Here is a 13873-nt window from a genome sequence, read left to right on the forward strand (position 1 = left end):
AACGCCAAAGAAAACAATGGTGTACTATGTCCTCTGGTTCTGCTGGCCCCAATGTAAAATAGGCCGCACCAACCGTTTCCCCCATCCGATTACACAAAAGCACCACCATGTGGTTACAACATATAAGTCCAAGTCTTTGATGCCTTTTTTTTTTTTTTTTACAGACGTATAGAACAATATTTTTCATGGTTCAGCGAATATAAAATAAACTGTTGGGTTTTAATTAGCTGTATGAAAAAAATAAGTTAAAAGTGAGTTTGGTGAACTGGTGCGTCCCGTTATACAAAATTGGATTATGCAAAATATTAATGGCTAACACACATTAACCGCGACACCATTGTCCAATTGCCCACTAGATTTTTGATATTAGCCAGATTATTGTAACTCACGGTGTGACATTTCTATATAAATGTGTTATAAAGCAGCGCTTTTGTCACCTGCGCAGTCGTCGTCGTTTCTAGTATCAATATTGACCTGCGTGGCGTTCCGTAGTTCTTGCCCTGCGCTACCTTTTCAGTGGCTAAAAATGGCTGAAGCTCCTCCATGGCCCAGCCGGTTCTTCTGTCACAGATGTTCGGTAGAGATTAGTCCAAGGCTTCCTGTAAGTAATACTATCAGATAATGGACTTGGAGAGTCGGACAACAAAAAAGTGATCTATTGGCGTTGTTACAGCATTTAAAGTAGCTGTAATGTGGCTGCTAACGGATAGCAAGCTAACGGCATTAGCTACATTTAGCTTCTCGTGTTAACATTGAATTGCCTTTAAACGTTACTATTCTGGTCATTGTGGAGAAGTAAAGTAGTTGCTGATAAGGCCTAGAGTAGTATTGCTTTCTGTTACATTTCACAGCAGCTATTTTGGGGTGCCACGTTTGAAAAACTGCGGCATTGTGCGTTAGCGTAGCACCAGTAAGTAACCATATTGTTAATTGTGTTCCCCAGTTTAATCGGGTCATTCTTAGGTTGCTTTAAAAGCAACACACTGAACACAAGGATCGGTGTGCCGCATTGTGCTAACCGTGTCCGTGAACGAGCCTAGGTTGACAATGCCACTGTGTCCTTTTCTTTTTTAACCATTCAGCGCATGTCTCCACCGGGCTAGAATGATCTGTCATCCGGCTGTAAATATGCTCCTCACAATGTAAAAGAACCACCGCAGGTTTCTGGGGGTTGCCAGCAGCCTGTTCCCCAAAAGGCCGTGCAACTGCTAGAGGTCACACATGCATTATTAAGTTGACCCCCACATCATCTCTGTCAGGGTCAGTGTAGAAAATAACAGCCCGGTTCATTTTTGCATATATGTAATGTTTAATAATGATAGTAACAGTGACCATGGGACATCTGTGTCGACTGTTTTGATCTTGGAAGTCAGTGGCACCGTGACCTTTATATTTAGTGGAATGATGGAAACGTCATCACGCTGCACGATGGAGCCTGTCAGGCAGGCTGGATGAGGACCTTTCTCGTTCTGGTTATGTCGAGTTTATCCTGCAGCGTATTTGCTTCACGTCTTGTAAATTTAAAATCTTTCGCTTGTTTAAATCTTTTTCTTTCTTTGTTTTTTTTTTAACTGAGCGTTGAGCGTGTTATGCATTCTTATATATGGTTTGTCCACAGGAGTACACCTGTCCAAGGTGTGATTCTGGGTTTATTGAGGAACTGCTTGAACAGAGAAGGTGTGTTTTATTATAATATAGGTGTTTTCTCATTGTTATCTTACTTCTTTGCACAAAAACGAAAGAAAAACTGTGTGTGTCTATTGTTTAGTGCTGACAATGGCTCCATGCCGACCATCTCCAGTGGACCCCAGAACCAGCAGTCATTTGAGGTATTTTTTTAACGCAACTCCCTCCTTCACAAAAAATCCTTCATATCTTGTTGTTCATATTTGTAGCAGTTCTTCATTTAGCGACTGCGCTGACATGCAGTAAAGGCAAAAATCTTCAGGCCCTTTTTATTTTACATTTTCTATGTTGCAATTTCATACCAAAATAAAATACTGACGCATTTAAAAATTTTGATTTTTTTTTTTCTGTTGCAAATGTATTATTAAACACAACCTAAAGTGTTAGATTATTATCTGTATAGACAGGCCTTTACAAATCCTGTCCAGTCAATGGAATATTTACTTTTAATACTTGAAAGGAAATCTAAAGTTGTGTTTCCTCGTTGTACCTTGATTGAAGAATATTTTCTTTAAATTATCTATTAATGTTGCCCACTGGTCTGTCTTTTTTTTTGTTTTAGGGAGGTGTTTTCTTTATTTAACATGAATAGATGTGGGCAGAAAAGTAATAGGTTTTTTCTTCCCAGAATGCAGATCCGCACTTATTTCCATTCCCTTCTGGGTTTGGTCAATTTGCCCTGGGCGTCTTTGATGACCACTTTGACTTTGGAGCTGGTCTGGGAACAGAAGACAACCGGGACAGAGAGAACGCGTCGCAGCAGCGGCCACCAAGAGGACACCATGCCTCGCGACGACAGGCAGGGAGGCATGAGGGAGTTCCCACTTTAGAGGGGTACATCTTTTCTCTTGGTGCACACTTGAGCCCTCTCCTGTTGCTTCTGTATCATAGTTTTGTCTCCTGTTTGCTAGAATCATTCAGCAACTGGTGAATGGAATAATTGCACCAACTGCAATGCCCAATATTGGTGCCGGATCTTGGTAAGTCACTGACAAGGAGCATAATATAGATATATACTGTGTATATATGAAATTTCTCCCTCACTGATTGAATTTAAATTCTTTTTAGGGGCGTTCTTCATTCAAATCCTATGGATTATGCCTGGGGTGCTAATGGTCTAGATGCCATTATAACTCAGGTGTTTCCCAGAAACCGTTTAAATAATTTAACAAAGTTAAATTATCTTAAACTTATTTGCACTCTTACACTTGTTTCTTCTTTTGCATCATTAGTTGTTAAACCAGTTTGAGAACACAGGCCCACCACCTGCAGATGGAGATAAAATCAAAAGTCTTCCAACAGTACAAGTTACTGAAGAACATGTTGGTAAGTTAAACCATCAGCATCCCAATAGTGGTAATTGAATATCTCGTATATAGTGTATTTACATATTTGTGTTGCAGTAATTTTGTTTTCAACACATGTATTTCAGTAGTTTACCTTGAAATACTTATTTACCTATTAATTTAGCTGGTAAATGGCCTGTTTTTTAAATCTGTCTTGCTTTATAAATACACAGTCATCGTCATCTGCTGGCTCTCTGTCTTCACACACACTCTAGATTTAGCTGATAGTGCAACTGTGCTGAAATTCTGGCCCAAATGCATCAGACGTGACCCTCTTAAATGCTGCTGACCTGACTGAGAGATACTGTACCTAACTGTTATTGGCCTCCATATTTTCCTGGATAACAGGCTAAGCTCATAATGTCACTAAACCTGCCAGATGGATTATAATTAAGAATCTTGCTGTCTTTCAGCTTCGGGCCTGGAATGCCCAGTGTGTAAAGAAGATTACAGTGTTGGGGAAAACGTGAGGCAGCTACCATGCAATCACATGTTCCACAATAATTGCATCGTCCCCTGGTTGCAACAGGTGTGAGAGAACAGCTTTTTAATCTAATTCATCTCATCAGTCACTGTTTAACCGCTCCGTAATTTCTCTCTTCCTCCAGCACGACACGTGTCCAGTGTGCAGGAAAAGTTTAAGTGGACAGAACACAGCAACAAACCCTCCAGAACTATCAGGGATGAACTTTACCTCTTCCTCCTCCTCCTCTTCATCCACACCTCATTCATCAGGTTCAACCAGCAATGAGAACTCTACTGATAATTCATGAAGACTGCCGTCGCTCAGCTGTTTATAGCTGTAAAACAGTCGGCGCTGGTCTTTACCTGCTTCGGGATAAAGACCCAAGCACCCAAGAACAATTCGGCTATGAACTATACATGATGTCCACGTGTTTCTGCCCATCCCGTTCCCACCTTCATCAGGAATTTAGACAAAGGAATGGGCGGAGGCCGGGAGGGCAGCTTCTAACTGGGAGGATGTGGAAAATCATGTAAACTTCAAGAGGCTCAGTCTGCCTGAATCAACATATACAGGAACAGAAAAGAATCCCAAGCTAAAAGCTTCGGATTCCAGGACAGCCGTCGCTCTGCTTAATATCCAGACAGGGATTGAAATTAATCCACTTTTGCCACTGGAGCAAATATGTACATTTGTTTTTTAATCAACATTCTTCTCTCATGGATGGAATGAATGAAAGTGCGCTGTTGTGCACTGATTGAGTGTGCACTCGAGTTCCTTCATGGTTTGGGTAGATAATATAGTTATCTCTGCACCAACAGTTTAAAGACTGTTTACCAACGTGCAAGGGGTCGATTATTTGCATTTTTAAAGATGCATCAAATCACAATAATGTTGAGCTGTTTAAATAATGTGGATAATCATCACTTAAAGACTGAAATGGAACAATTTATCTGAACATATAACACAATGTGGTTTTTCACAGTAAAGTCTTAGGAAGTAAAATGCTTGTGTATCTTAACTTAAAGGTGAATAAAATGTTTTTAAAGATGCCAGGATTTTCAGGATGATTGTGTGCAAAAATCAAAAATGATTTGGAAATAAAGATGCTGAAGTGCTGCCACTCAAATGTCATCTAAAGTATTCTGACTTTATCTGCGGTTCCAGTAAAAAAAAAACAACAACTTGTTATAATTACTGGAGACTGAAAAAATAATAAAATATTTCTTGCACTGTTTTAACAGCTGAGGCTGTGAAACCAGTTGGAAATATAAAAATGCATGATATTTATGAAGGGAAGCCAGTATTAATTGCACAAACGTGTCCTAAAACAAATTTGTAGCGTAATTAATTCTGCTATAGGAAACAGGTTCTGTACTGCAGTGTGTTCCGTTTCAGTCGGAGGAATGTCTCCCTACAATGATATCTGGAAGGCTCAGGAACAGAACAATAACCTCACGGTGTTGCACCGCAGAAGTAATTTCAATGCATAATGTTGTTCTTAGAGTTGCTTTGTACTTGTGGCTTGATATGCTGATAACAAACAGAATTCCCATTACATCTTTGAACAAGGTACTTGACCAGAACTATGATCAATAAGCTAATAAAGCGTGTTTCCTTTTATTATTCTGCGATATGGGGGTACTTCCTCTACATTGTACCTCTTCCCTCTGAAGTTTTAGTTCAGAGCTTTTTAACCCGAGGGGATTGTTTATGGTGGACAGGACAATTGTTTATATACAAGATTAATGAGTACCTGATGGTCATGAGTTTGTCTGTACCATTTTTTTTTAAATTTGGTCTTATGTGGTTAAATTCTATGCATCTTTAATATGGGAATTACATTAAAACATGGTGCAAAAATGATAGACCAATGATTTGGTTTGTGTTTTTACTGCAGTCTGTTAATTATTCCATGTTAAACACATAATAAAACTATAAAACTAGTTGCTGAAAACAGCTGAGCAAGGACTTAATGAGAACTAAATGTCTATTAAGGTGAAAGAGGTTTATATTCATTTTATTGTTAAAGTTTTATGCACAGTATTACCACAATACAGTAAAAGCCAAACTCACTTTCAACAAATTTCAACTAATTTTAGAATTGAGGTTCTTTTCTGTACCACACTTCTGTTCCATAATAATATAAGTAAGTTGTCTTGTAAGTACAATTAAATCAATAAAATGCTTAAAGACATTAGTTCTAAAGCCTACAAGTACAATAAGGTGATATCTTTCGAGGCATTACCTGCAGTGTTGTGTAAGATCTGTATGATCGTCAGATTTCGGTTGTAATCTTTAATATCTCTGAAAACATTTTGTGAAAAATATAAAATTACTATAATTGTAAAAGACCTAAGGGGGCCAGCGGATGCGGAAGTCACGCATCTAACCACGCCCCCATTTACGTCACGCCTACGTGCCGTTTAGGGCGTGCTCGCGTGCCAGCTAAAGGACGAATAGCTCGTAGCTCCGCTCCTCTGGTACATTTCTGCCCCGACATCTCGCCCGGAGTCCGCACGAAAAAACAGGGAAATAGAGCGATTACAAGAACTGTAGCCGACTTAAGGCCTATTCGACGACATCGTTAAAACCAAATTATAAGCAATGAAGTTGCTGTGGGCTGTTTGCGCCCTTCTTTTGAGCTGTTGGAGAGCCAGCGCGTCCACAGGTAAGAATGTACAGTCAGCCATGTTGGCGGAAGCCGCAGACTTTGCTCTCTTTCAGGGCGTCAAAACAAACCGGCCCCGCTCGGTACTTATCCACGTATTTGTGTGTGTTTTAATCTCGATTGTCACCAGTCCCGTGATTTTTAAACGTCCGTAGGCTCCCATAATAGGCTCCCATTATCGTCCGAGGCTCCGCCGTCCGGTAGTCGCAAACCCCCATCTCGGACATTTCCAACCGCGCTTCGTGACTGTTTCTGGGACGATTGTTCTGCTCCGTATCGAACGGGCCTCGTCGTCGTTTTTCTCGGAGGATTCGGGGGTTGGCGTCTACAATCGCCGTTTTTTGATGCGGCCCTTTAATGTAAAACATATGGCGTTGCCATGACGTCGGTTGTAACCGAATCTGTTGTTGCTCGGGTGCATTAACGCCGAGGCCGGGGCGAACTCGCCGTCTTTCGGTTTGTTGGATAAAAACAAGCCAAAGCGGTTGCCCGTTTTTAATCCAACCATCCCGATTACGCTACAGTTGCTCGGGACACCAGTGGCATACTTTTGCATCACCCCAATTCCGGGTGATCTCTTGCGTAATCGTGGACCCAAAAGATTAAAAAAAAGGCTGTGGATGTTCCAGTATCACAGCGCCATTGTTGCCACGCTCACGCCTAATTAATGCACAAATGTCTCCATTAGTTGGATACAGTAGATCCCTCTTCTTAAGTGGATTTTATTTTTTTTTGCCATCTCCGCCGTTGTGACCTACTGGAAACAGTGGTTTGCTACAGGTTAAACTGGTTTGGACTTGGTTCAAACTGTCCTTTATCGTAGGTCCTCACAGTAATTTGTCCTTTGTGTCATTGCCTTGTTTGCAGTGGAGACCTGGTTGGTGGTGCTGGGATCAGCACCCTGACACAGGTGACAGGAAACTGTTGAAACATGATGGGGTATCACTAACCCACGGTTGGGCTGGTTCCGGATAGTTCTCGGTAACATGGGAGGTGTATTATAGCTATCTTTGGTTGAGAGAGCATGTGGAAGTGCTTCCATCGGAAAGTGTTCAACGCCGGGCTTGAACGTTTCCATGCATTTTATCAGACCGGGGTTGTTAAACTACATTCTGTTGCCCCGTAGTTTTGGATAAAGGTGTTTGTCGTCTGCGGGTGTTGAAACTGGCCTTTGTTCTGTTTTTAAGGACTGTGTGTCTTTCACTGGGGTCATGAGAATGACAATCTGTCACAGATAAAGCGGGTTTCTGTAGAGTTTTGGGTTTATCCGCTTCATTTTCATCCTGAAGGAATCGCACACATCGTCTGTATCCCGTGACTCTCTCCATCTTTTGGGGTTAGGCATGTCAAGGCTTTGTTCAGATAAAGTGTTGGTGTTGAGCAAACCTGACGACCTCTGGAATTTGTCCTTCAGGGTTAGTTCCAGGGTCACAGAGCAGTGGGACACGGTTGCCACAGTTTGGTCTGAGTGGAGTCGACAGATTGGGCCCATTTTACCTGCATATTTTGTACACGTCCTTTAATTTTGCCTCGTATCCATTACTGTCACTCCATCCTCACCCGCCTTTTGTTTTTGCATTTTTATTCATTTAACTTGTGTTAAAATATCAGAAAGTGTGTCTGTGATCTCTGCTTTATTATTTTTCATATTTGCACCAAATAACTCTGTTTCTTTTTCTTTCTTTTTCTCCATTTGCTTGTCTTTTTCCTGCCATTGCTCTTTGTCACCCACCAATCATTCATCGTCCTTAAACACACATTGCCCCCCCCCCCCCCCCCCCCCCTGATTGCTGGGCTAACGCTAACCTGTCCCCAGCGGGGTTCATTAAGTGTCCCCTGTCTCAGATGAGGCTCGTTGGTGACAGCGCAGAGCTGCACTGTGAGGTCATAGGAGCCCCCATCCCCGAGGTGCAGTGGTGGTTTGTGGAGGGGGAAGAGCCCAACGAGACCTTCACCCAGCTTTTTGACGGGGCGGGAGACGGGCGCGTGCAGATCAATGCCACGTATATAGCTCACGCCGCTAGCAGCATTCACATCGCGAGCCTCACCCTCAATGACTCCGGCATGTACGAGTGCCGCGCTTCCAACGACCCCGACCGCAACGAGCTGAGGAAGACGCCCAAAATCAAGTGGATCCGCTCTCAAGCGAACATTGTTGTGATGGAAAGTGAGTGGTAGATCAAGCGTGAGGAGGAGTGGCTCGGCTCTTTGCTCCCTACTAGCCAAGTCTTGGATGTCCAGCTCCCGTTCATCTCCCCAGTCCATCCTCGTTCCCCCAGTATTCACACTCCCTTTCCTCAGAAGCTCCAAGGTTGTCCCGTGATAATAGAGCTCCAACCTTATCTCTTTAATCTGATGCCTTTTCCCCGTGTTTCAAGAGTCAAGGACCAGATTAATGATCTGATACGTAAAACCTCAGGAATAATACTGGTCATAAGGTTAGAAATGTGCAAATGGCTCACTCACACTCAAATTTGATGGACAAACAAGGTGTCAGATTACAGCAGTAATGCTTCTGTAGAGATGTAAGAGACTAGATTCCTTCATTTTATACTAACACGGACGTGTCCCCCTTTTCTCAGTTCCTCTGGCAGAGAAATGAACAGAAGATGGCAACAAATTCTTAAATTAGACTCTCAGCCATGGGGTATTTTTCCACCTTGTGGTCCAGTATTAGTCACTCTGAGATTTGGTCTCCATTGAAGTGAAATAAAGCCTTGACGTCATCACACGATTGGCACTAACCTGCCAGTTACACGTTCCTATTGTTGCTTCTTCTGCATGTATTTCTGGTTGGATTCCCTGTGACCTTGTTATAGACCGTACTGTAGACTTCCTCTGTCCTCTCTCCTTCCTTTTTTGATGAGATGGATCACCCGTCTTGATGTTTATCTCAGTTAATATTCAATTTATTGGTTTTCCTTCAGGGAAAACACAACGTGCTCATTCATGCTTCACACTCAGCAGTTGTCACATTTAAAAAGACCTCTCTGCCGTTTATCACTCATGGTTTTGCATATGATTTGTACCCAAACGATAAAACTGGATCTGTACTGTCAGATGACTTCTTCCTTTGTGACCACTGTTGAGTGTCAGCTGTTAGAGTCAGACACCTCCATCTTGTCGCTATTGTCAGGATCAGTGCTTTACATTTGCTTCTCTCTTCATCCCAAGTCCCAAACATCAGTACTGATCCGCCTATGGTCACCAACCAGACCTCTGCCACCCTCACCTGCAACCTGACGGATCCCAATCTTCCCATCAAGGGCTCCCACTGGCTCTTCAATGGGAAAACCGTGGAGAACTCCGAGTCAACCAGCAGTGACTCCTTTACTAGACTCCAGTGAGTAGCTACATGACGGTCTTGTATTCTAACCTTATACAGTTGTTTGGACTAAACTGGCCCCAGAGTTTCCCTACTAACGTCAGCTGACGCCGGACTCTGGTTCCTTCTGTCCGTGTTTCTGTCCCGCTCTGCTGCCTCTGTTGGTCCTACGGCAGCAGGAGCATCCAGGCAGCCGCTGCTCCTGAGGGCCAGAGATGGACCAGCAGATTCGCTGGTATTCTTGGCAGCAGGACTAAATGCCACTGGCACTGCGCTCACTTAACCTGACCTGGATTCTCTCCATTAGAGAGGGCAGTCAGGAGTGCACGGGGCAGCAGCACAGAACAAAAGAGGGATTGTGATTATCAAGTATGGAAACGCAGCTTTGTTTTCCCCCCCAGGCTCCCGAGCAGGAACGAGGTTTCTACTCGGCTAAGTGGAAAACCCATGCATGTCATTAATGTGGCTCTGGTTGAACTGCTGGGGTAAATATAGCGAGAGCCTTGCTAAATGTCCTTCCATCTGTGTTTTGTAGCTTGGACAAGATCACCTACAGCTCCAGCGGAAAGTACGAGTGTGTGTTCGAGACTGACCCAGTGGTGAAGGAGGTGATCGAGGTCAAGTGTAAGTTAGGAAATGTCATTCATCCTTTTCATGTCATCTTGTAACATCCATTTCCAAAGGTCTTGCTGTCTGTTGTGACTAGGTGGAATTAATATTCTCTTGTAAATCCATTTAAAACTCTCTGGGCTAAGTTGCCAGTGCGGTCGCATGCTAAGCACATATAGAATTTTCTATTTTTAATGTACGCTACTGTGGGCAGTATGGCGGTGAGAGGGTGGACACATCGGCGGTAATGACTTATGTAACAGGAGAAAAGTTAATGCTGCCAGAACTGAGGTGGACATCTGGTGAAGAGGGCAGAGGAAGGATGTTTTATGTCGACGCGTTCACTCAAAGCACCAAAGATGAACTAAATGTGGGACTTCCTTCTGCAGCCCTTCCTCACGTCGCTGCGTACAAGCATTCCGAGCACGGCAACGAGAAGGACAAAGCTGTGCTGGTGTGCGTCAGCCACGGCTACCCTCTTCCCACCGACTGGACCTGGTTCACCAAGGAGGACAACGACGTCCGCAGTGTATGTATCCCGCACGTCCCAGTGCATTAAACGGGCTTGGCGTTACCGTAGCAACAGTCCTATGGTTGTTTCATTTACTTACTTGTCGCTGGACGCTCCCCTCTCCAGCCCATCATCAACGGTACCAGCAACAAATATGAGATCAAGAGCACCCCGAACAGGACCAGCCTGACCATTAACGACCTGAACATCGAGAGCGACGCCGGAGACTACGTCTGCTCCGGGATGAATGAAATCGGCACGGCCACCAACACCATCCACCTGCGCGTGCGCAGCCGCTGGGCCGCCCTGTGGCCCTTCTTGGGAATCGTGGCCGAGGTCATCATACTGGTGACCATCATCTTCATCTACGAGAAGAGGAGAAAGCCCGATGAGATCAACGATGGTGCGTACTGGATGTTCCCTTGTCTCCTAGGGTTGAGGTGGCTTAGTGTCTCCTACGGTAGCTAGCGCTGGGCTGTACGATCAAAGATCCAACCACAGCCTCTCGTCTTACTAAAGGAAACTGATGCTGTTAAACAGCCTGATGAGAACCTGATGATGAGCACACATGCACAGCGAACTGGCCCGGTCTGGTTGGCGGTGGCCATTTAGCACTATTGGCTCCAGTTGCATGTTCTCAGTACGAACCCTTTTCTTTTCTTATTATTTCTGTGGTTTAAAGTAAAGCTTTAGCTGTAAGCTTGAGGTTCTGTTGAAGCATTCTGTTTTGGACATCGTTATTTACATTTTTTACTTCTCTGTTCGCTGCTGATTTTGCATTTTGGTAAGTGAATAAAACTGCATGTCAGAATGAGGTGGTTGAGCTGCGATGGCGGCGTGGACTGAGCTCTGGGAGCCTGAATGATCTGCTTTCGTGGTCACCACTTCTGAGGAATGTGCTGCGGCAAAATCGGTCACTCTTTCACTGGCCTGAAACGCCGGAACGCCTCAAATCCCCCCCACCCAAAGCCCAATACTTTACAGATCTGGGTTTGAGCCAATGAAAGAGTCAATCCTGGCACCAGATAAGCCTGGTTCCTGGTTTGACAGGACAGTGGGCAGGTTGCAAAGCCAGAGGTTTCAACATTGTCTGCATGCCCTCTGCATCTTGTGCTCTATGCATGATGAAACTGCAGCAACCAGAAGACCAGCCGCGCCACATTTATCTCTGAGCAGCTCCTGGGATTGCTGCTCCTGCTCTGGTGTGAAGGCTCTGCCACTTGACCTGTCAGGTTGTGTGTAAGCTCTGCCTAAGATGCTTGTGGGCTTACAGCCACTGCAGTGATGTATTTTGCCTGTATGCATGAGCCTCTGTAATGAGGGACTTCTGTTCATATGAACTACTCATTAATGGCAACATTCCTAAAGTATTCTGAGACTCCCCGGGTGTAGGATGTGACGTGTGCCCTCGTTGACGGGGTTTCTCAGATTGTGTTAATGTTCAGAGATGCAACAGGCTGGCATGTGTCAGTTCATGGTGGTCATGATGTCATCGTTCACAGCTGGGGGAGGTGGGGTGTGGGAGCATGTAGCCTTCCTGTGCGTCATGCGCTGATGTTACTGACTGCTCTTTTTCTGCCTGTCCCCCCCCCCCCCCCATCCTCCAGATGACGACTCAGGAGCTGCTCCTCTGTGAGTACACACAGCCGAGAGGCTTCATCCAGGTCGATTCACCCTCTGGATCCACGTCTGACTCTGTTTGTTTGTTGTTCCAGGAAGAGCAATTCGAACGCAAATCACAAAGACAAGAATGTGAGGCACAGGAACTCCAACTAGAAGCCGAGGAAAGGCACGTATTAACCTCAGCACTGCTGTTCAACAACGACCCCGACACGAAACAATCCTAATCTGCCTTTTCTCTCCCAGGCAGATGTCCGGACGGCACTCCAAGGATCAGCCGCTGCACACCGTGGTGCACTCTGCAATTTTAAGTACCTTTTTGTGCTTGGGTGTAATGAAGTTGACTCTCTCTGTTCTTTCCTCCTTCATTTCTCCAACAACAGAGAACATAGGAACGTAGTGACATAATCATTTCTGCTTGAGGCCGTGGGGGCGTTACTGCATGAGTTTAAATGCTGTTAATAGAAAAGTGTGCGTGTCCGTGTCTCTTAAAAATGGGGAAGCCTAGTTTGTGGTTACTTCCTGTTGATAATACTACGTCCCACGTTGACCTCACCTTGTTTTTTTTTTTTTTTTTTATTTTATTTTATTTTTTAAGTTGCTTTGCTGTCGTTTCCTCGCTGTGGATTGGTCACTTCAGGGGCGGCACAAGTTGTTGCCAGATGATCTGTGTCCGATCCTGCTCCGTCACTGCCGTTCTACCCACAGCAGAGTTCTAGACTTTGCCTTAACCGCTTTCTTTGCATCTTTTCTTTGCTTCTTTAGCTGTTACTAGCTTTAACTGTGAAGCTTAAATTTTAAGTGCAGACTTTCAGTTCCACGTCTGCCCGATTTTTGTTGCCGTAAGAAATTACATCATTTTAGTTCATGCTTTCTCCTCTCTGCAAAATAGAAATTCTGAGTTTGAGTCCACATTAGAATAAATCGCTGAGGACCAAGTGCAATAGATCTGTTGAATCTATCGATTACTCCCCCCCCCCCCCCACTATTATTTTGAGATTAATTAGACTCTCATTGCATCAAACAAATCAAATACTCACCTCACAATTATTCTCTAAAAGGAACGCCACTGAACCACGTACTAATGTTTAAATTTAACACAGCGCATACATGTAATCATAACACTATCTTGTATGACTGGAGATGAAACAATGATGTGCGGTTGTGCGTCTCCGTTCCTTTACTGTGTACATGCAGAAGCCATATGCTCCATTTCACCTGAGTCGTGTTGTGATTGGATGTTACCATTTCAGAATCACCCAAATGAAGTCTGGCCAGAGTTGTGTAAATTGTTGTACCGTGAAACATCCTTGGCTGTACGACCTGCACAAACTGAATAAAACTATTGGATTTTACTTGTTTGAGAGCTTGTTTGTTCCATCCTTCTGCTCTAAAAAGTGAGAAAACTGATATTAATGCATATGAATTGTGTTGGCCTTCAACTAAAGGAGCAACTTCTTGATGCAACTGTTAAATGTTTAAAAAGTTATGTAAAAAGCAGTGATGTCATAGGTCTTGCTGTCTGTGTGACATCAACAAGAAGTGGTGCAAGAAACGTAATATAAAACAGCCATAACAAAACTTGTACCCTCTGATTTTCTTTAATTTAACCTTTACTTATCCAAAACATATGCAAGAAAAT

At 43.9% G+C, this 13873-nt stretch overlaps 2 protein-coding genes across 7 annotated transcripts; both read left to right on the top strand.

The window, feature by feature from the left end:
- Window positions 1–448: 448 nt before the first annotated feature.
- LOC130528645 (E3 ubiquitin-protein ligase RNF126-like) lies at window positions 449–5363 on the top strand. 2 transcript variants are annotated; one of them, XM_057038257.1, is made up of 9 exons: window positions 449–601; window positions 1619–1677; window positions 1769–1829; window positions 2315–2520; window positions 2598–2666; window positions 2755–2824; window positions 2919–3012; window positions 3446–3561; window positions 3641–5363. In XM_057038257.1, exons 1-9 carry the CDS (start codon window positions 527–529, stop codon window positions 3803–3805), a joined length of 915 nt encoding a protein of 304 aa, XP_056894237.1. In that variant the 5' UTR covers window positions 449–526; the 3' UTR covers window positions 3806–5363. The 2 variants fall into 2 exon arrangements, with proteins under 2 accessions (XP_056894237.1, XP_056894238.1); XM_057038258.1 differs by lacking the exon at window positions 449–601 and adding an exon at window positions 634–910.
- A 537-nt stretch (window positions 5364–5900) lies between these two features.
- bsg (basigin) lies at window positions 5901–13586 on the top strand. Of its 5 annotated transcripts, none has more exons than XM_057038250.1 (9): window positions 5922–6166; window positions 7983–8333; window positions 9341–9509; window positions 10027–10115; window positions 10490–10629; window positions 10738–11014; window positions 12219–12243; window positions 12327–12404; window positions 12482–13586. In XM_057038250.1, exons 1-8 carry the CDS (start codon window positions 6103–6105, stop codon window positions 12385–12387), a joined length of 1176 nt encoding a protein of 391 aa, XP_056894230.1. In that variant the 5' UTR covers window positions 5922–6102; the 3' UTR covers window positions 12388–12404; window positions 12482–13586. The 5 variants fall into 5 exon arrangements, with proteins under 5 accessions (XP_056894234.1, XP_056894232.1, XP_056894233.1 ...); XM_057038251.1 differs by having other exon boundaries at window positions 12327–12400; XM_057038254.1 differs by lacking the exon at window positions 7983–8333 and having other exon boundaries at window positions 5901–6166.
- The last annotated feature ends 287 nt before the right edge of the window (window positions 13587–13873 follow it).

Source organism: Takifugu flavidus, chromosome 7, assembly GCF_003711565.1.
Source record: "Takifugu flavidus isolate HTHZ2018 chromosome 7, ASM371156v2, whole genome shotgun sequence".
Lineage (NCBI taxonomy): Eukaryota > Metazoa > Chordata > Actinopteri > Tetraodontiformes > Tetraodontidae > Takifugu > Takifugu flavidus.

What these genes read in the sequence shown, in the direction of transcription:
- LOC130528645 (XM_057038257.1), top strand. Translation starts at nt 527, where the DNA reads ATGGCTGAAGCTCCTCCATGGCCCAGCCGGTTCTTCTGTCACAGATGT. An exon ending in TAGATGCCATTATAACTCAG is followed by an intron (nt 2,825 to 2,918) that starts GTGTTTCCCAGA and finishes TTGCATCATTAG; the next exon opens with TTGTTAAACCAGTTTGAGAA. An exon ending in TCGTCCCCTGGTTGCAACAG is followed by an intron (nt 3,562 to 3,640) that starts GTGTGAGAGAAC and finishes CTCTTCCTCCAG; the next exon opens with CACGACACGTGTCCAGTGTG.
- bsg (XM_057038250.1), top strand. Translation starts at nt 6,103, where the DNA reads ATGAAGTTGCTGTGGGCTGTTTGCGCCCTTCTTTTGAGCTGTTGGAGA. An exon ending in GACTCCTTTACTAGACTCCA is followed by an intron (nt 9,510 to 10,026) that starts GTGAGTAGCTAC and finishes TGTGTTTTGTAG; the next exon opens with CTTGGACAAGATCACCTACA. An exon ending in AGGACAACGACGTCCGCAGT is followed by an intron (nt 10,630 to 10,737) that starts GTATGTATCCCG and finishes TCCCCTCTCCAG; the next exon opens with CCCATCATCAACGGTACCAG.